This window comes from Meriones unguiculatus, chromosome 7 (assembly GCF_030254825.1).
Source record: "Meriones unguiculatus strain TT.TT164.6M chromosome 7, Bangor_MerUng_6.1, whole genome shotgun sequence".
Lineage (NCBI taxonomy): Eukaryota > Metazoa > Chordata > Mammalia > Rodentia > Muridae > Meriones > Meriones unguiculatus.
The window spans coordinates 108,453,277-108,474,561 of NC_083355.1; the positions used below are offsets into that span (position 1 = coordinate 108,453,277).

Below are 21,285 nucleotides of genomic sequence, written 5' to 3' on the forward strand. Positions count from 1 at the left end.
TCATGGGTACCAACCTGTCCTGGCACATTAAGTCGCTACAGAACTAGATACATCGTCTCCCACTGAGGCCAGACAAGGCAGCACGGTTAGGGGGATGGGATCCAAAGGGAGGCATCAGAGTCAGAGAGGACCACCGCTCCAGTTGCTGGGGCATTCACATGAAGACCAAGCTGCACATCTGCTACATATGTGCAGGGGCCTTGGACCAGTCCATGCATGCTCTCTCATTGGTTGGTCAGTCTCTGTGAGCCCCCTTGGGCCCAGATTAGTTGACTCTGTAGGTCTTCTTGTGGAGTCCTTGGCCCCTCCATCTCCCTCAGTTGTTCCCCCCATCTCTTCCACAGGACTCTCTGAGCTCTGTCTAATGACTAGCTGTGGGTCTCTGGATCTGTTTCCATCAGCTGCTGGGTGAAGGCTCTCAGAGGAGTTATGCTAGGCTCCTGTCTACAAGCATAACAGAGTAGCATTAATAATGTCAGGGATTGGTTCTCTCCCATAGGGTGGGTCTGAAATAGGGCCAGTCTTTGGTTGGTCACTCCCTCAGTCTTTGCTCCATCTTTGTTTCTGTACTCTTGTAGGCAGGACAAATTTTGGGTTGAAGGTTTTGTGGGTGGGTTGGTGTCCTCATCCTTCCACCAGATGGCCTGCCTAGGTATAGGACATGGCCACTTCAAGCTCCGTATCCTCTGCTCCATATCCTCTGTTCCTGGGAGTCTCGGTTTGGATGACCCCCAGAGACTTCCTTGGGCCTCCCCTATCCCAAGTCTCTGGCAAATCCCAGAGAAGGTCTCCACTCCCCGATTTCTGTTCTCTCCCCCTGCCCTTTCTCCCCTCCTCTCCCTACTACTAAGCCTCATCCCGAACCCTTCTCCATCCCTTCTTCTACCCTGTTCCCTCACTCCCTCCACCTCCAATGCCTGTCTTATTTATTCTTCTGAATGAGATTCAAGCATGCTCCCTTGGGCCCTCCTTGTAACTTACCTTATTTGGGTCAGTGGATTGTATCATGGTTATCGTGTTCTTTATGGCTAATATCCACGTATAAGTGAGTATATATCATGTGTGTCTTTCTTTGTCTGGGTTACCTCACTCAGGATGGTATTTTCTAGTTCCATCCATTTGCCTGAAGATTTCACGATTTCCTTATTTTTAACAGCTAGTATTTTTAACAGTAGTATTCCATTGTATGAATGTACTACAATTTCTTTATCCATTCTTTGGTTGACGGACATCTGGCTTGTTTCCAGTTTCTAGCTATTGCAAATAAAGCTGTATGAACATAGCTGAGCAAATGTCCTTGTTGTGTTGGTGGAGCATCTTTTGTGTATATGCCCGGGAGTGGTATAGCTGGTTCTAGTCCCAGTTTTCTGAGAAATCATCAGATTGATGCCACAGTGATTGTACAAGTTTGCAGTCCTACCAGTGATGGAGCAGTGTTCCTCTTGCTTCACATCCCCACCAGCGTGGACTGTCCCTTGAGTTTTTGATCATAGCCATCCTGACGGGTATAAAATGGAATATCAGGGTTGTTTTGCTTTGCGTTTCCCTGATGACTAAGGACACTGGACATTTCTTTAAGTGTTTCTTGGCCATTGGAGATTCCTTTGTTGAGAATTCTGTTTAGCTCTGTATTCCATTTTTAATTGGGTTATCCAGTCTGTTGGTTTCTACATTCTTGAGTTTTTTAAAATATATTTTGGATTTTAACCCTCTGTGGGGTTGGTGAAGATCTTTTCCCAGTATGTAGGCTGCCATGTTTTTCCTATTGACAGAGTCCTTTGGCTTGTCAGAAGCTTTTCAGTTTCATGAGGTCCCGTTTATTAATTGTTGATCTTAGTGCCTGAGCTTTTGGTGTTTTCTTCAGTAAGTTGTCTCTTGTTTCAGTAAGTTCAAGGCTTTTTCCCTACTGTCTTTCCTATTAGATTTAGTGTATCTGGTTTTATGTTGAGGTCTTTGATCCATTAGGACTTGAGTTTTGTGCAGGGACATAAATATGAATCTATTTGCATTCTTCTACAATGCAGACATCCAGTTAGACCAGCACCATTTGTTGAAGAACACATTTTCTTTTTCGCCTTGTATGGTTTTGGCTTCTTTCTTAAAAATCAATTGTCCATGGGTTTTGGAGTTTATTTCTGGGTCTTCGGTTTGATTTCATTGATCAACCTGTCTATTTCAAGGCTAATACCATGCAGTTTTTATTACTTTCACTGTGTAGTACAACTTGAAATCAGGAATGGTGATACCTCTGGAAGTTCTTTTTTTGTACAGGATTTTAAAAAATTCTTTAATGAATGAATGAATTTATTCACTTTACATCCTTGTTGTAACCCTGTTCCTCCTCCCCTCCCAGCCCTGCCCCTCTTCCTCTGCCTCCTCCCCTTTTCTTCAGAAAATGGGAACTCCCTTTCCCATCCACCCCAGTTCATTAAGTTATATCAGGATGTATGTCTTCTTCCTTTGTAGCCTGGCAAGGTAGTCCCGCCGGGGGGAAGTGATAAAAAAGCAGTGAGTCTGTCTTCGATGCAGTCCCCATTTCCCTTCTAGAGGACCCACATGAAGCTTTAACTGCCCATCTACTACATTTTTGTAGGGAGTCTACGTCAGTTAGTGCATGGTCTTTGGTTGGGGCTTCAGTCTCAGCAAGCTCCTCGGGCCCCAGTTAGTTGGCTCTGTTGGTTTTTTATGGAGCTCCTGTCACTCCATACATATCACCCAATGTTTGGTTGTGAGTCTCAGGATTATTTTAGCTCTTCTGGGTTTTTCATTTTTCCATATGAATTTGAGTATTGTTCTTTCAAGGTGGGTGAAGAATTGTGTTAGAATTTTGATGGGAATTGCATTGAATTTATAGATTGTTTTTGGTAGGGTGGCCATTTTTTTACTACTTAAATCCTACTGATCTGTGAGTATGGAAAAATCTTTCCATCTTCTGATATCTTCTTTGAGGAAATCAACAAGATAGACAAACCCTTAGCCAAACTAACTAAAAGGCAAAGAAACAATATCCAAATTAACAAAATCAGAAATGCAAAGGGGAACATTACAACAGGCATTGAGGAAATCCAAAGAATCATTAGGCCTTACTTCAAAAGCCTGTACTCCACAAAATTGGAAAATTTAAATGAAACAGACATTTTTCTTGGTAGATTCAACTTACCAAAGTTAAATAAAGATTGGGTAAATAATTTAAATAATCCAGTAACCCCTAAAGAAATAGAAGCAGTCATTAAAAGCCAACCAACCAAAATAAAATGCTTAGGGCTAGATGGTTTTACACAGACTTCTACCAAACACTCAAAGAAGAGCTAATATCAATACTCCTCAAACTATTCTACAAAATAAAAACAGAAGGAATATTGCCAAACTCATTCTATGAGGCCACAGTCACCTTGATACCTAAACCATACAAGGACCCAACATAGAAAGAAAGTTTCAGATCAATCTCCCTCATGAACATTGATGCAGAAATACTCAATAAAATAATCACAAACTGAATCCAAGAACACATTAAATACATCATCCATCATGATCAAGTAGCCTTCAACCCAGGGATGCAGGCATGGTTCAACACACAAAAATCCATCAAAGTAATCCACCATATAAACAAACTGAAAGAAAAAAAAAACACATGATCATCTCATTAGATGCTAAAAAAGCCTTTGACAAAATCCAATACTCCTTCATGATAAAAGTCTTGGAGAAATCAGGAATACAAAGTCCAAACCTAAAAACAATGAAGACAATGTACAGCAAGCCTATATTGTCATATTCGGTGGAGATAAACTTAAAGCTGTTCCACTAAAATCAGGGACAAGACAAGGCTGCCCACTCTCTCTGTATCTCTTTAATATAGAGCTTGAAGTCCCAGCTAGAGCAATAAGACAACTAAAGGAGATCAAGGGGATCAAATTGGAAAGGAAGAGGTCAAAAGTCTTGCTATTCGCAGATGATACGATAGTATGCATAAGTGACTCCAAAAATCCTACTGGAGACTCTCCAGGACTTTTTAACAACAGTTGCCTGCCTCTCCCTCCCCAGCTCCTCATACCATTTCTAAACTTTGACCTCTGTAGATGTGTGAGTGCTTACAGTATTTGTTCCTTGCCACTGACTTATCTCACTTAGCATGGTGTCCTCAAGCTTCCTCTGAAGTGTAGCATGTGTCAGTATTTGATTAACAATCCGTGGCGTGGAGAGACAGTTTGTTGAGCCATCGTTCTGTTAATAGACACTTGAGTTGTACCTCTTTGCTCCCTTTAATTCATACGTTACAGCAACTTTTTGCACCTAAAACATTGATTTGTTCAGGTAACCAGAATTGGCATTATGTCTGAAGTCTTCACTTCCTCAATAAATTGTGAGTGGGATACTGATCTCTGAGACTTAAGAAAGCTGTCTAAGAGGATCAGACAATATTTTTGGTGTTTTATTTCCTGAATAGAATGAAAGCAAATGATTCATCAGCCACCATTGTACATCTCTCTCGATAGGATGGACAGATGTGTGGGTGCAGAATCTTTCTGAGATAGGGCTTCTGCCTTCTTGGCTAGCACAAAATTGGGTAGAACAGGCTGACTGACTTTTGTTGACATAAACCAAACTGCTCTTTATGGCCCCTCACCTAGACGGTTGTATTTATTGCAGGAGCCCACAGACAGCCTTGAAGATAGCCTCCTTTCTTCCAGACCAGACTTCATTATAGGCCCCGAGGGAGAGGAGGAGGAGAACCCAGCAGCCAAGCATGGAGAGAATCCAGGCAACCGAGCAGCACCCTCAGAGCATGCTGGTAGGTGAACTTGGCTGATGGGAAGTACAGAGCGTACACTTCCTGGTTTATACAACTTTTTACCTGAGTAGCAGCTTGGACAAGTTCAGTGCTGCTTTCTGTGTTTAGACAGTACAGATCAAACATTTCCCACCATGTCAGGAAATGAACAGCTCTATTATAGACGGCCCCAGGGGAATACCAGTTGTAGAGACCCTTCCTGGCAAAAGAATCTTATTATTATTATGTTATTATTAGATCCTGGTAGTATAGAAAGCCAAGAGGATTTGGCTGTCATTGTCTCTGATCCCAGGAATTGTCACAACCTACAACGGTACATCATTTGCCCATCTTGCAGCAGTTTTTAAACACATAATGTTTATCTAATTCTTTGAAAGTTTCTTAAAATGTATTTTGATCATATTCATCCATTTGCCTCTTAACCTATCCCCAGCTTCCCCATCCCTTCATCTTTTTTTTTTTTTTGATAGTCCACAGACTCCAGTTTGTGCCATGTATTCATGTGTGTGAGGCCATCTACTGGAACAGGATAGACCCACCAAGGGCCACACTCTTGTGGACAATGGACTCCTTCTCTCCCTGAAGCCAATCAAGCGCCAAAGGCGCCTCAGCTAGGGCTGAGGTCTTGAGAACTCCTCTTCCCCTCTATGCTGCCATGTTATATTTTGATATCTGGTTCACCTGTGAGCTACCCTCTAGCAAGGTAGAGGCAGGGTTTGGAGAGCCTCCCAAGAAGAGACGTCCATAGGTGGTGCTTTCATTGGAAAATACTCAGGCATTTCAAAATGCCTCATCTGTCAGTCTACATCATAGCCTTGCCTTAGGTGCTAATCAATCTGTACTTCTCCCTTCCATACCTGCTTATCTTCTTTTAATGAAGGCAAGCCAAGTCCCCTCAACCACAGGAGCGCACACTGAGGGTGGGGTGGTTCAGACAGCCAAAGACACCAGGATAACATGGGGACTCTGAAGTGAAAAATGGGGGCCGAGAACCTTACACTTTGAAGGTTTTCTTTATTTTCTCACAGAAGGGCACAGGCTAAGGTGTTTGTTGAGGATTGGTTGACTGGTTTAATTATATTATTATTGTTATTGGAGACAGGGTTACTCTGTGTAACCTTGGTTGTTCTGGACTTGCTTTGTAGAACAGGCTGGCCTTGAACTCACAGGGACCCACCTGCCTCTCTGCCTCCCAAGTGCTGGAACTAAAGGCATATACTCTCATGCCCAATGGGCACTTAGTAATATAAAAAGGAAATGAAAACATTCTACATACATGGTAATGCATTTTGTACCTTTTCACCCTCTCTGGTTTCATGATCTTGATGAATGGATGAATGTTGGGAGGAAAGAAGTTAGCCTAACCTTTCTCTAACTATTTTTCCATAGCAGTAAAGAATGATACGGAAAGAAAATTTTGCTACCAACAGCTTCCAGTAACATTGAGGCTAATATATACCATTTTCCAGGTAGATTTTTCTGATATATTTGAATATTTGGTTTGGGTTTGGAACTGTTTGCTGTTTTGGAAAGTGTAGTAATGATGTGTTCTTTTGCATAGGAAATGGCTAAGTTTGAAGAGCCAGACATTCTTTTTAATATGCTCAATTGCCTGAAGATTCTCTGTCTGCATGGAGAATGTTTGTACACTGCAAGGAAAGACCATCCTCAATTTTTAGCCTATATTCAGGACCATATGTTGATTGCAAGGTATGTGCTGATAACATTTTTCTTTACAATTTGGGCTTCAGTTGTAAGAATTAAAGTGAGAGCAAGACTTACTCTATTTCATTTGGTTTTCTTTCCCAGAACCTTAATTTGATAAAGAAGCTTCCCGCCTTCCTTCTTCCTTCCTTTCTGTTTTTGTTCTTCGGGCAGGGTCTCACTGTGTAACCCTGGTTTGCCTAGGACTCACTATGTAGACCAGGCTGGCCTTGAACTCACAGAGATCCACCTGCCTTTGCCTCCTGAGAGCTGAGATATAAGGCGTGGGACACCACACCCACCCAACTTTACTTTTTTTTTTTCTTTTATTTTGTCTAAGTATGAAGATAGTAATGTTTGCTTACTAGATTCCGTCAGGCCACACCGGTACAATAAGAAATGTAATAATAAGGTGAATTAAACTATAGTAGTAGGAGGGACCCAGAGGAGAGGAGGAAGGAGGCTGGCATCAGGCTGTAAAGTGGTTAAATTTTTAAAAAATGCAAAGAGAGACAGACAGACAGACAGACACCCACCCACACCCACACACACACACAGAGAGAGAGAGAGACAGAGACAGAGACAGAGACACAGAGAGAGAACATATAGTAGAATCTAGGAAAACACCAGTGGCAAATAATGCTGATGAGTGTAATTTAATAAGATGGCAATCTCCCCCCTCCAATTTAACGTATTTATTAACTTGGTTCTATCCTTTCATTCAGGCTTTAAGGAAGAAAATATTTTTTCACATAATATTTTTATTTATTATTTGGGTATTTCACATTATGAACTCTGAACACAGTCTTTCCAGGTCTGCTTCCCCCCACCTTGTAACCCCTGCGCCCCTTCCCCCCCCCAAAAAAAAAAAAAGAAAAAGAGAGAAAGAAATTTGTGTCTGTATATTCACTGGAGCATGGTCAGACTCCCAGTGGCCAGCCTTTTAGTGAAAACTAAGTCCTTCCCTGCCTGCACCCTCCCCCGCCAGAAGCCAGCACTGCAACAGTAAGATGACAATCTTGCTAGAACTAGAAACTGTGGATTCTGAACCCCACTGGGTGCCGTTTTCCTTGCTTTTTAGAGATAGAGGTTTTGAGAATACTAATAAAACAGTGCCCTAGGTTTACGGTGCTTTCTTTCTGAGCACCTTCAGATATTTATTATAGTCTTCCTGGAGGCAATCCAGAAAAGGATCATTTTATATGTCAGAGAATAGTCTGATACTCAGAAAAGGCTTGTTTGTAAAGTTGTAACAAAAGCAAGAGGCTCTGCCCTTACTTACTTTGTTCATTTTTTTTTTCATTCAACAAATATAATGACTTGAAATAATTTTAAACCAAAATACTATTCTAGGTACTTTGCAGATTGTTCAGTCTAGTCTGGGAAGGGATGAATAATAAATATAAAGAGGGATCAGACTGTTGTTCAGCTTGCTCTACTTTTGGGTTCAGGAGAAGTCTCAGAGGAGAAAGTGCTCACTGTATAAGGGTGAGGACCTTAGTTTGGATCCTCAGTTATCCAGGCAAAAGCCAGGCTTGCCACTTGTAACCCCAACTTTCTGGGAGGCAGAGACAAGCCCGTCTTGGGGGCTTGAAGGCCAGTCAGTCTAGCTAAAGCCATGAACTCCAGGTACATGGAGAAACCCTGTGTCAAGAAGAGGGCTGGAAGGCAATAGAGAAAACACTTAGACAGCTTCTGGCCTCCACATGCACACTCATGGGCATGTCTGCCTTCACACACAGGTGTGCACACATATGGGTATGCATGCACACACACACACAAACACACACACACACCTGCACCTTACATTGGTCTACTTTTGAGGCTGAAGGAAGGGACAGCCTTGACAACCACCTCCAAGTGAAAAACTGTAGTAAGACCTTGGGAAAACAAAGACATGTCCTGTGCACACACAAGTCACACACAAGTCCAGTGTTATGCGGCAAGTGACTATTCTACACAGATCGAAGGTGGACAAGAACCATTCTGGACCAAGGATTGGGACTGGAGCAAGTACATTTGAATCATCATTATGGGATGAAGGTCAGCTGAAAGAGCCTCAGAGAAGAGAGTTGTAGAGCCAAAAGTTAGAGGAACCAGGCTCAGGCAGCAGATAGTATAAATAAGAACAAAGGGCATGGTGGAGACAGGAAGGGAGCTTACCTGTTTTGGAGGAGTGGGTTCAAAGTTTGGGTTCCCTTTTGGCTAATGCTTGGGGACTCAGAAGTGAAGACATTGGCCAGGGATGTACTGAATATCAGGTCTCTCTTCTTCCTCTCCCTTTTCCCCCATCCTTTCACTACTTAGCCCAGTTTCATCTTAGCCTACTAGATCCAACTAAATGTTGGCTTCTTTCTAGGCAAGCTGACCCTGGGACATGGGTCCCTGGCAGCTCTTGATTGACATCGTTTTTCAGTCATGAAGTTTCTGAAGGAGAGACCCCTGTCTCCCAGAGTCCTGGGAAAGGATCTGACAGCCTGAAGTGTGGATCATGTGCCTGCTTACTCTTAGGTTAATCTGTTCAGGACAGTGACGTACTTTGGAAAATATGTTGTGCTCATCCTTATGACAGGAAAAGTGGGAGACCTCGAGCAGCAACCTTGTCAGTTCTTGGAGAAGCTTTTGTTAGCAGACCAAGTATTATTCTTTGCCATTCAAAGGGTGAAAAGGCTGCTGGCAGCAAAAATCAACAATGATACTTTCTAGTTAGTCACAGAAGAAACAATACTATCATTTTAATATAACTTAATTGTGTGTATTATTTAATTCATTTACATAGCTGAATTTACGTATGGAGTTAAATGTTTATGTTTTAAAGTGGGTTTTCAATATTGCTACATAAAAATGTGTTCAGGAAACATTAACAGATCAAAGCGTAAATGTTTCTTGGAGGCTGATATTTTTGTGGATGATGCACTCTCACCCAGAGCATCCTACCAGCACCTGCTCTCTGCACCACCCATAAGTTAAGAGAATAAGCTCTTGCCCTCTGAAAAGGTGGTGATGACTAACGTCTTTGCTGCTCCTTGCCTCCCCAGCCTGTGGAGAGTCATTAAGTCTGAGTTCTCTCAGCTGTCTTCACTGGCAGTTCCTCTCCTTCTTCACGCTCTGTCACTTCCTCATGGTGCTGACATATTCTGGACAATCATAAACGGAAACTTCAACAGCAAAGACTGGAAGATGAGGTTTGAAGCAGGTACTTCTATATAGTGGTTAAAAATCCTCTGGGTCACAAGGTAAACCAGATGCCCAGTTCTGAAATTTATTTTTGGCCGTCATGGTTGATATTTAAAATTTCCATGTAAGAGCCCCAAGTTAACTTTTTTATGGGGTTCAGTTTTCATGAGGCTTAAATTGTCAATACAGGACCAGTGAAATGGCTCAGTGGGTGGTAAAGTTACTTGTCTCCAAGCCTGAAGACTTGAGTTTGGTCTACTGGAAGGAGAAAACCAACTCCCACAGCTGTTTTCTGATTTCCTCATATGTCCTTTGTCACATGCATGCCCCCACTACAAGTAAATAAATAAATAAATAAATGAAATAATATTTTAAATAAAAAAGTGTAAAATATTTGTAATATATGTTAACATATACATGTATGCCCTTTGTCCTCTGTATTTTATATTGCAGTGGAAAAAGTAGCTGTCATTTGTAGGTTTTTGGATATTCACTCGGTGACCAAAAACCACCTGCTGAAGTACTCGCTGGCACATGCCTTCTGCTGCTTTCTCACAGCTGTGGAGGATGTCAACCCTGCGGTGGCTACCAGAGCCGGTCTCCTGCTTGACACCATAAAGAGGCCAGCACTGCAGGTAGTGGGGGAGCTGTATTATTATAGCCCCGCACACTGACTGTCAATACCTCCAACCATTGACTTTTGTCACATGCCTCATTTAGCAATACTATATCAACATACCACAAACAGGGTAGCTTATAAAGCCATAGTGTATGTATATATATATAATAATTCTGGAGTCTGGGAGGTCCATGATCAAGGTGCTTGTAGATTCATTGTCTGATAAGGGCCTGCTTGCTGGTTCATGGATGATGTCTTTAATAGTGCCCAGGCCTTTGTTTAAGGACAAGAAGCCTATTTGTGAGAACTCTATCTACATGGCTGTGTCTTCCCCCAAAGACTCACTGGTGATTGGGTTTCAGCATAGTGAAATTTTAGGGGAATGGACACAAATATTTAGCCTGCAGCACCATGCAAACTCATATATCGGTGATGGTAGCAGGAGAGATCTTTGTGTTCAAATGTGTGCTTTTTAAATTATAATGAAAACATGAAGAGATCTCTCTTAGCCCAAATTCTCCCTGTAGAGTGGGAAAAACATGCCAGAAGCATCTTATTAAAGGCATCTTATTTCATTCATTAATACGACTTTTAAAAATGTTTTTTCCATATGTTGACATAATTTTTGGACAGATGCAATTGTTGTGTGTGGCAGGAAGGAGGGCACATTTTTAAAGTAGGCTGGTTGATTTCGTACTGTTCAGTTGGCCTGTGGCCTGGAGCTGCTGTTAGAGGCTAGATTCTAAGGGGAATCAAAGTGAAGCATGGTGGGAAAGGATGCCACCAAATAAAACATCAGGAATCAAAACCAAAGAGACACAAGTAGGTGGCCTGGAGAGGGTTGCATATTTATCTTTCATGATAACTTCTTGCTGCAATAACAAAGCCAGCCTCAGAGAGACCGTAGCACTTAGCAAAGGGCACACAGTGCATTAGTGACAGCCAATACTAGCGTCTATATTGGTTTTGTACACTGATGCTGGTTTGAATTTTGTTGTTCTTATCAAAACTAATAACAAAGGCAAGAACTGACATTTGTCAGACAGGTACTGCCCTGCCAGCGACGAGTGGTAGACGTGTCCCATGTTTCATCACCTCCTACAACCCTTAGAATAGCTTTTTGTAGAACCCTGTTGTTACGGCTGGAGAACCTGAGTGTTGGAAAGGTAAAGCTATGTTTTCAGAGTCACAGTTAGGCCTTGGATAGACTCCAGTCTGACTCAAAATAAAGTCTATGTTGTTAACCGACTCTTTCTCTTCCCACCCCTTCTCTTTCTCCCCCTTCCCTTCTTCCCTCGTTCTCTCTGGTCTAAAGGGTTTTCATTTGTTGTAAGACGTAGCAGGAAAAAAGGCCACGTGGGTAGGAGCTGGAAGAATGCAGGGCTGTGCTGCCCAAGGCACACTGTGCTATGAACCTCAGCTGTCTTCTGGATAGTTCTTGCCAGTTGACTCTCCAGGCAGTCGATGCCCCTCTGTCGCTCAGGGCTATTCACTGAGTGGTGGTAGAACGGACTAATGGGATGGCTGGATAAGTTAACATTTTAGAATTTGAATCGGGTTAAAAGGAAGGCTCGTTGACTAGAAAAGTAGACGTTCTGGGCTGGAAAGATGGCTCAGAGGTCAAGAGCACTGATCGCTCTTCCAGAGGACCCAGTTCAGTTTCTACCACCCACATGGCAGCTCACAACTGTCTGTAAATCCAAGGTCTGATAGCCTCACACAGACATACATGCAAGCATGTATGCACATAAAATAAAAATAAATTAAAAAGAAAGAAAATACTAAAAAAAAAAGAAAATAGATGTTCCACCCATTTCCACTTTTAAAAGTTTTAATGTGTGTGTGCGCGTGTGTGTTTTGCTCACATTCCAAGAAGTAAGGATGACTTTTTTGTTCTTTTATGAACACACAGCTTAGAATTGTAAGAAAATTTAATGACCATCTTCTCCTATCTGCTAAAAATGTAGTTTAGGGACGAGTGATGTGGCTCAGTATGTACAGGTGCTTGAGGCACAAGTCTTAGAACCTGAATTCAAATCCCTGCTGTGGGAGAGAATGGGCTTCTAAAAGCTATCCTGTGGCCTCCACGTGTGCTGTGGTATAAGCATGCATGTGTGCACATGTGTGCACGCACACACACACACACACACACACACAATAATAAAAGAGAACAGAATGTTGCAAGTGTGCTTCCCAGTGACAACTATGGACATCAAAAAAAGATGCACTGGTATTTGGATGAGGTGGATGCCATTTAAAATTTAGAAGGTGAACGACATACACTTAGTTCACATTTCTGGATCAAAACTGAAGAGGTATCGTGACATCAGGAGGAACTCACTTTGTGTGTTTTTCTCTTCAAATGCATGTGATCAGAAAGATTCCCGTGGGATATTTGCCTTGGGGACATTGCCTTATTCCACCGACTGTCACATTTTCTTTGAAGACTCTCAGATGTTGATGTCTCATCCCTCTGTTCCAGGGTCTTTGTCTTTGCCTTGACTTCCAGTTCGACACTGTGGTTAAGGACCGACCCACTATCCTGAGCAAGCTTTTACTCTTGCATTTTCTTAAGCAAGATATTCCTGCCTTGAGTTGGGAGTTCTTTGTCAACAGATTTGAGACACTTTCTCTGGAAGCTCAGCTGCATTTGGATTGCAACAAAGAATTTCCTTTTCCTACAAGTGAGTAAGACAAAAGACATGCTGTAAACAGTCCCAGCTGAGACACTTGGTGTAGTTCCTTCCCCACATGGAAGAGGATGTCTTGATCTCATGTTGAGTGTTTATGTTGCTAATATGTAGACTTAAGCATGTTACAACAATGTCAGATCTGAATTTTCCTCACTTTCCAGGGACACATATTAACCATCTGCGACTGGCTTTTTTTTTTTTAAAGTATTACCCAGTTGTTAGGTTGGAAATGTCTATGAGCAGACTTTGGAGACACCTTTGTGCTGTGCAAATCCCATCTGCTTATTATTTTGTTGCCTAAGGCTCTGCATTCATGAGGAAAATGTAAAAAAAAATAGATATTCAAACCTCATGAGTTAAACAGCAAAGTGATAGTCCACGATAGATAGTTGTCATGATTTTTTTTAAGGTAAGGTCATAGAGGGAGGTGGAGGATTCATGCACTTATGAAACATCTTCTTATCCCAAAGCTATACTCAGATGGATTATTTCAAAATAACTGTATCACATGGCCAGCCAAGGAAAAGAATAATGTCTTTAATCCCTTTTGCAAAGCCATCACTGCTGTGAGAACCAATGTTGCCAACCTCAGTGATGCTGCCTTGTGGAAGATCAAGAGAGCACGCTTTGCAAGAAACCGTCAGAAGAGTGTGCGATCTCTGAGGGACAGTGTGAAAGGACCCGCGGAATCCAAGAGGGCACTCTCTCTCCCCGAGACCCTGACGTCCAAAATCCGTTGAGTATCTTTCTTCCTTCTCCTGTGACATCTGTTTGCTGTTGTTCTGGAGCTAATGTGTCTTGTTGAGTGTTCACAGAGAGTAGAAAAGTTAGAAAACTGAGCCTGTTAACATTCAGTCCTCAGACTCCCTGGAAAAAACACCCCAGGGACGTAAAGGTCACGGGTGGCTTTCTGGAGTTTGTGGGTGCAGCAGAATCTTGACTGATGTAGCAGTAGTTCTAAGATATAGAAGGCAGCGAACCCACCGAAGCTTGGCCTGAGGCTTAGAGGAGACGTTTCTTTCCGAGTGTTAGAATATAAGGGCATGCATGGCAGCCTGGGAACGTGAGTGCTTTCTAAATGAGGCTTAGATAATAAAAGTCATGCAGCCAAAGGGGTAGTGTTGAAATGTTGAATGATTGTCATTTCCTGAGTGCTAGGGACAACCACATAACTCCTCAGAAAAAGCGGTAGAGATGGTGGCTTTTGCAAAAGAAAAATCAGGCTAAAGAGAAGTTGGATTCCTGTTCAACTTCTGATAACTTATCAACAGAAATAAGTTTTGTTGTCAATATGAAAAGACCGCACACATTTATTTTATAAAGATCTTTATATTATGTTCTTAAAGAGAATGAGTTTTCTTAAATAACCAAATGACTAGATAAATACTAGTGTTAAACAACAGCACATAAGTGGCAAATAATAAAACCTGCAGAACCGAATCACTGAATGAGTGAGTATATTTAAACGATTCACTGAGTGAATGAGTGTATTTAAGCGAGTTAATCTTAAACACAACCTGTGAAACCCATCAGTTAACATCTTGAGCACACTTCTGTCCAAAGCAGAAAGATTTGCATTTCCATTGGCATGTATTAGAGAGCAACTTGATATAACATAATCATGTTGATCATAAATATGATTTGATTTTCTTTGCTACATTTTTCCTTTCGTATGACAAGCTCTGAGTATGTGGTATTTTGAACCTTAGGAGAGTTGATAGAGAGCTTTATGAGTAATTAATAGCCTTATCTTCTCAGGGAGCAAAGTTAATCACACTGAAGAATATTGGCCCAGGAAGAAGCTGCTCTCAGACCCAGACACCAACCCTAGATTAAATTAACTGCAACTTTTATATGAGCATTCTAGCCCTTTGATAACCTAACTGACTAAGTTGGGGTGTTCTTTTTATTTATTCTTAGTCCTTGTTAATTAATTTACACAGCCATTTTGATGTTTTTTGAATCAGTGACATTAAGAGATTTTTCTTGAGATCAGAAGCAAAATACAGAAGTTTTGGAGTAAACATCTTTCATGTGATGTTAATTACAAATAAGAAAACTAAGCTTGCCTCTGCTAGCCAGTGCAGTCAGCCCTGAGTATTTTTTTTTCTAGGCTCAAGTTGTCTTTAACGCTTATTTCATTAGAGTTGTTGTTGATTTTTAAGCTGTGAGGTTGACCAGGCATGAGCAGTCTGCCCCGGCTCTCGGTGGGACACCTGAACAGACTCCAGGTGGGTACTTCCAACGTTGAAGGGCCGTGTGCAAGTGTCTCTATCATAGGTGGCTAAGGTAAAGAACCCAGTGTTTCTCACTGGACCAGAGTGATATTAGGATTTACGAGCCCCAAAGGGTCCCAAGTGTCTGGACCACTAATATGCCAATTCTTTGCATTGCTTTCTCAGCAGATGATTTCTGATTGCATTGACTCTTGGTCCAGTAAGAAGCATGTAATTAATTGCCCACCTCTCCCTGGCCAGCAAGTGTGCTAGGATTGCGCTCCTTGCTGCTATATGACTTGTGTTTGTATGTGTAAGCTACACATAGAAACACTGTGTTCATAGATAAGAGTTTTCTTTAGGTAAAACATACACTTCATTTGCATTTTGAAAGGTTTTATGTTTGAGTCACCATCTGCTCATCCTCGTAGCTGCTCTTGGTTCCTTGCAAGTCTGAGCGTTTCTGTTTCTCAGGATCATTTCCATTGTTTGGAGGATCTGAAGGTCTTCTTTGGGGTGACGCAGTGTAAATTATCATGTCACGTTCCTTATTGGGTCATAACTTAGCATGAAGTACCCCAAGCGTTGAGCAGATGTTGGCAAGGACATTCCTAACTCAACCCTGTTCACGCAAACACTGCCATTGCTCACTGAGAGGAGCCTGCATGTCTGTCACATGAACCTCAGTGGCTCACTGTCATTCTATAAACTTTTGGGTTTTCATCTGAGTATAATTTTAAGTTAAAATTTTTCAGAATGGTATTGAGTGACACCTTGAGGAAAAAACTTATGTAAGGAGACTTTGAAGATTATGAGAATTGCATGTTATAAAAAAGCTCCCGAAACCTGGAAATTCAGGAGTGGGAGAGATGAAAAGGCCCCAGAGATTGCGAATACAGGAAGTAGGTGTTGGCAAAAAGTCTCCTTTCTACTTTGAAAAGGATCAAAAGATACAGAATGACAAACACGTGCCTGAGTCCCTTTTCTTTGCTTTATATACATGTCTTCTTTGGGGAGAGGGAAAGATAGAGGAATTTATAAGAACTTCTGATCTCATGACACTCAGTGTCATTAGAAAGGTGAGATTTGGGCTGGAGAGATGGCTCGGTGATTTAGAGTACTCACTGCTCTCACAGAGGACCCAGGTTCAATTCCCAGCACCCACAGATGGGACACAGTTGTCTGTAATTCCAGTTCTAGGGGATCTGACACCCTCTTCTGGCCTCTTAGGGTACCAAATATGGGCCACACATAGTGCACTTATATGCCTGAAGGCAAAGACCACATAGACATAAAAATAAATAAATCTTCTAAAGAAAGGTGCGATCCATTTTCTCTTCAGTGAGGCCTTTTGACGAAAATTCTTAGGCAGCTTCATAGAGCTCCTTCATTTTGTCTTGAGTCTTGGTCTTCTTCTCTGCACTTCCTTGGAAGGCCAGTCTTTAGCTATTATTATCTATTCTAATAATCTAACCAAAGGAGCCCCTCACGTCTCTGCAGGAAAATGTCCATGTGTTTGCTGAAGTTAAGAAAAGCCTGGAGCAACTCATTATCCCCCAGCACAACTGGGTGGAAAGGGGCTGATGACAGCATTGTTTAAACTAACTATGAAGTTAGAACTTCTGGACAGAGAATCCCCCATGACAACACCATGAGGAGAGCTTGCCGAGGTTTGGAAGCGGTTGGCCCAGCTTTTAAGGTGGCATGGAATTATTGTTGCATCTTTAAATTATCCTTTGCTGGATACTGATGTCTTCACTTGGAAGCAGAGGTGCGCCCCATCAGAAAATGGTACAGGATAGAGAAGCATGGAAGTGCTTGCTGCTTAACAAACAGACTGGTGGTCAGTGTAGGCAACAAGCCCCTCTGTTCAGACTTCCTATTGATTAGGCCTAAGATAAATTAGATGTGATTTAATGATGCAATAAAAAGTTTTCTAATTGCTGTTTATGCTGAACTTTGGAGCTTGGGTTTACAATTTATGATTTTCCAGCCTTTGCTTTCACACAGGATTCACAGCAAACAAAACAGAAGGTTTTCTATTGATCGGTGGTGTTACACCACAAGGCCTGTAAAAAGCCACACTCCTCCGTAATTCGTAGGAGTCAAGCCAAAATCTTTCGTTCATATAAATAACATTCTTGGAATGTGGTAGCTGGCATTGACACTGGCATGCGGGAGAAGAAACTGAGCATATCACAGAAGGGACAGGTGTCACAAATTTGTTGGTGACAGATCTGGATCTCATACCCCGAGTCTCCAAGTTCTCTAGATGGGATGTATGTTGCCAGGGGTGGGGGGAGTTCAGCACTGTGCTCCTTCTGACTGCAAACTCTGTAAGCGCTGGCCTGACATTGTTGCAGTTGTGTGCAGCTGCGTGTTGAGCAGTGCTGTGGGCGTTTTGGCTTGGTGGGTCTACAGTGACCACTGAAGGCCAGCTGGGCGCCTGGCTCAGACGGTCCGTGAGCTCAATACTGAACGAACGGTGCCAACCACATGACTTTAATTTGCTTAATCCTGCCATGTTTCTCATCTTCTGAGATGAATAACTGGAATGTAAGAGGATATAGTTACATTTCACGTAAGTTTTATACCTCACCAGCTGTAGTGTGTTTACACAGATGCCCAGCTTTGACTTTACAGAAGCTTTGGATATGTGTAAGTTCTGTTTGTCACTCTGTGCACAGACAGGAAAACTAAAACCCCACAACAGTCCATGCTCGTGCTTTGTGCCTGGCTTAAGGTCAGATCATTTTGGAACGTGACTGATAGACTTGGCTTGCTTTATGAACTTCTGTCTTGGAACACATGAGGACAGCAATCTGGCTGACCTGGTGTTCAGGCCTACAGTGTCCACACAAAAGACCTTCTCCAGGCTGGTGCAGAGCTCGCCCAGTCCTCATGGCATATGCATTCTTCCAATCTGTAGAGAAATTTGTAGACCTCTTTACCCACCTTTACACTCAAAAGAAAAGGTGCTTTGTGCTAGTTAGAACTGGTGAAAAATGAGGTGGCCTTCTCTGCTTCCTCTTCAGTGGCCAAGCCTGGAATGTCAAACAGCTTCTCTCTGAGCTCTTTTGTCCTGTAGTGTTCACCTCCCCGGCTTGCTAAGTGCCTGCTGGCCATTGAGATACCAGTGTTTCTATGGGCATACTTGTGTTAACAATGAGAGTGTTGAGAAGGAACTTTTACTGAACAAACATTTCTGCATCTACTGTGCCAGGAAACATGGAGTACAAAGATGCATGAGAAATATTTACAGTCTCAACTTGCTTATGGGCAAGTAAGGGGGATAACCTCGACCATCAGTGAGAGCTCATGTGGAACAAGAAGTGGTAGTACCCAGGGTGGCTCCATGAGCCTCAGCAGAAGGGGAGCATGTCATCAGCTGAAGCCACAGGGGCCTTTTCATCCAGGTTTTCATTGGTAGACACTGTTCTAGTTTGTTTTCTGTTGCTGTGATAACCCCCATGACTGAACACACCCATGGAAGAAAGGGTGTGTCTTTCAGCTCACCATCCATCATGAAGGGAAATCAGGGCAGGAACTCAAGGTGGGAGCCTGGAGGCAGGAACTGAAGCAGAGGCCGAGGAGGGATGCTGCTTTTGGCTTGCTCCCTATGGCTTTCTTAGTTTGCTTTTTTACACCACTTAGGACCAGGGATGCTACCACCCATAGTGGTCTGGATACATACACACACACACACACACACACACACACACACACACACACACACACGAATGCATGCACGCATGTACATACACGCTGGAACTGCTATGAGAAAAAGCTTTAAGTCGAGGGATAAGTGATGGCATAAGATTGAAATGCAGCCATTTGCACAGTATGTGACCTTGGGATTTCTTGGCCAAATGTAGTTCAAACTCATGGAAGTGGTCTTTGTTTTCCCGGCCTGATTGTCATGTGTTGTTTTGATGGAGAGGTCAGGGAGTCAATTCATAACAGAGGAAATTGTCCTGCATTAATTTTTTTTTCTTCTGTTTTGGAATCTCACTTTTTCTCTTAAACAGAAGACAAGATCTGGAGCATTTTTTTTAATTCGGTTCACTTAGACATTTATGAACCATGAGCATCTACTTTATCAGACACCGTCCTATGTTCTGTGAAGGGTGCTAAGACAGGTCAGACATAGCATGTGCCTTCAAGCCCTGTATGTCTTTACAGGGAAAATAAACCCAACAAGTAGGTAAAGTTCTGTCTTGCATAAAAGTTATTTGGGAAACGCTAAAGGGAATTTTCTTCTTCTCCCCCGCCCCGACTCCCACCTCCCTTCTCTTCTTATCTTTGGAACACAACAGAATATAGGGACCACATCCAATTACTGAGAGGAGGATGGGCATAGGCAACAAGAATGGCATATGGGGAGTAGATTCATGGTGCAAAATGAGGGAGTGGGTGGAAGTCCACCCTGGCAGGGCAGAGATCACTGTGAGCAAAAATGAGGGTGGGCTAGGGTTGGCCCTTCTGAGCTCTGCAGGTATCCCAGCTTTGGGACCGCCGAGCATTTGGGTATGTGGGAGGGGCAGGAGGTAAGTCTGGAAAAGCAGACCCTGAACCTGCCCGGTGCCAAAGAATTTGAGTGTGTGCCATTCCGCTTCAGCGTTTCGGCCAGTCACTCCACTCTGCAAACGCGCTGTGGAGAACCCAGTCCACGCTGTGTCGTGGTAGGCCAGCTCTACCTCCAGCATTACAATGATGCTGATGCTTTCACTTACAGAAGCAGAAATCAAACTCTTTAACACGAATCACTGTGGTTAAGGAAGATAAGGGAACCACATAGACTAGAATCGAAAACTAGTGGCTGTTCTGACTGCCATGCCTTAGAAAAAGTATTGTAGGTATTTAGTTTCGAAATGGAAATTTTACATCGTTTGTAGAGAACTCGAGCAATAACACATAAAAGCCCATCTATTTGCACAGCAGGGATTTGGTGTGGGCTGCTTTTCCTTAGGAAGGCTGTATGTGTCAGGAGCCCACTCTCTTCTAGTGGAAGACTTGCGATGTCCTGGGTAGGAGAAGCAGGGTAATGGAATAGGAAGCAGGGTTTTCTGTTCCACCTGAGGATCGGTGCACGTCACAGCTTGTTCAGGCTCTCTCATCACAGCTGCTGAGGGAAGGCGGAATAAAAGCATCAGGCATCACTCCGGAGCACTTGTTGCTGAAAGGACACGTAGGAAAACGACACTCAGTCACTGGGAAAATGTGACTTGCTGAGAATTACAAAAGCACGCCCTTGTAATAGGGAGGGGAGTCTTGAAATAGTTAAGATGAAGTTTGACGAGTTGGTTTTTCTCACCTGTGGTTTGAGGCAGGGTGAAATGGGAGCAGGGCTCTCTGTTCTGAGGTCCCCTAGCTTGTTAGGACTGAAATCAAAGTGGTCTTACAATTTTATTTAGGAGTCAAACTACGCTAGACATGGAGGAGCCAGTGATGGCCAAGAGATGCACCCCGGAGCTAAAAAAAATTGAGTGCTGGAACCCTGCTGCAGTCATATAGCTTGCTGCCATAGTAACAGCACACACAGACCCACATGGAACCTACATGCACACACCTGCCACATTTTTTCTTTTTACCAATTTTCCCGGAGCAGTAATATTATTCTATAAATAATACCATAGAAGGAGGATATAAAAAATGGTTTTTAAAAAACTATGTTTTATTTATGTGTGTGTGTGTATGCGTGTGTGTGTGTGTGTGTGTGTGTGTGTGTGTGTGCCCTCTTGTCTGTATGTGCACACCACATGCATGGAGGTGCCTCAGAGGCCAGAAGAGGGATCTGAAGTTCAGGTGACTGAGCTGCACGGTGTGGGTGATGGGAACTGAACCCCTGTCCTCTGTAAGAACAGTAAGTGCTCTCAACTGATGAGCCAAAGGAGACAGATTTAAATGTACATATATATATATATATACACATATATATGTATTTTCAGAGATTTACATAAGAATTGCTTTCAATCAGATCGCTTTAACTGTAACATGAAATGATGTTGGGCATTTCTGGCCTTTCATTGAAATAAGCTGTTCCACGTAAATTGATTTGTGATAAATGCCTTAGGTGCAATGATGTTT

The 21,285-nt window shown here is 42.6% G+C and overlaps 1 protein-coding gene across 13 annotated transcripts in view; it reads left to right on the plus strand.

Moving 5' to 3' along the window:
* The window catches only part of Unc79 (unc-79 homolog, NALCN channel complex subunit), a 228,201-nt gene that overhangs the window by 132,037 nt on the left and 74,879 nt on the right, over nucleotides 1–21,285 (plus strand). For 8 of the 13 annotated variants that reach the window (XM_060388089.1, XM_060388081.1, XM_060388088.1 and 5 more), the window contains 8 exons: nucleotides 4,648–4,789; nucleotides 6,179–6,258; nucleotides 6,351–6,499; nucleotides 9,532–9,689; nucleotides 10,124–10,305; nucleotides 12,772–12,973; nucleotides 13,538–13,717; nucleotides 15,148–15,213. In XM_060388089.1, the coding sequence (XP_060244072.1) occupies nucleotides 4,648–4,789; nucleotides 6,179–6,258; nucleotides 6,351–6,499; nucleotides 9,532–9,689; nucleotides 10,124–10,305; nucleotides 12,772–12,973; nucleotides 13,538–13,717; nucleotides 15,148–15,213 (1,159 nt within the window). The remainder of the gene's footprint in view (nucleotides 1–4,647; nucleotides 4,790–6,178; nucleotides 6,259–6,350; nucleotides 6,500–9,531; nucleotides 9,690–10,123; nucleotides 10,306–12,771; nucleotides 12,974–13,537; nucleotides 13,718–15,147; nucleotides 15,214–21,285) is intronic. The other 5 variants (XM_060388091.1, XM_060388080.1, XM_060388087.1 and 2 more) reach the window with 2 other exon arrangements.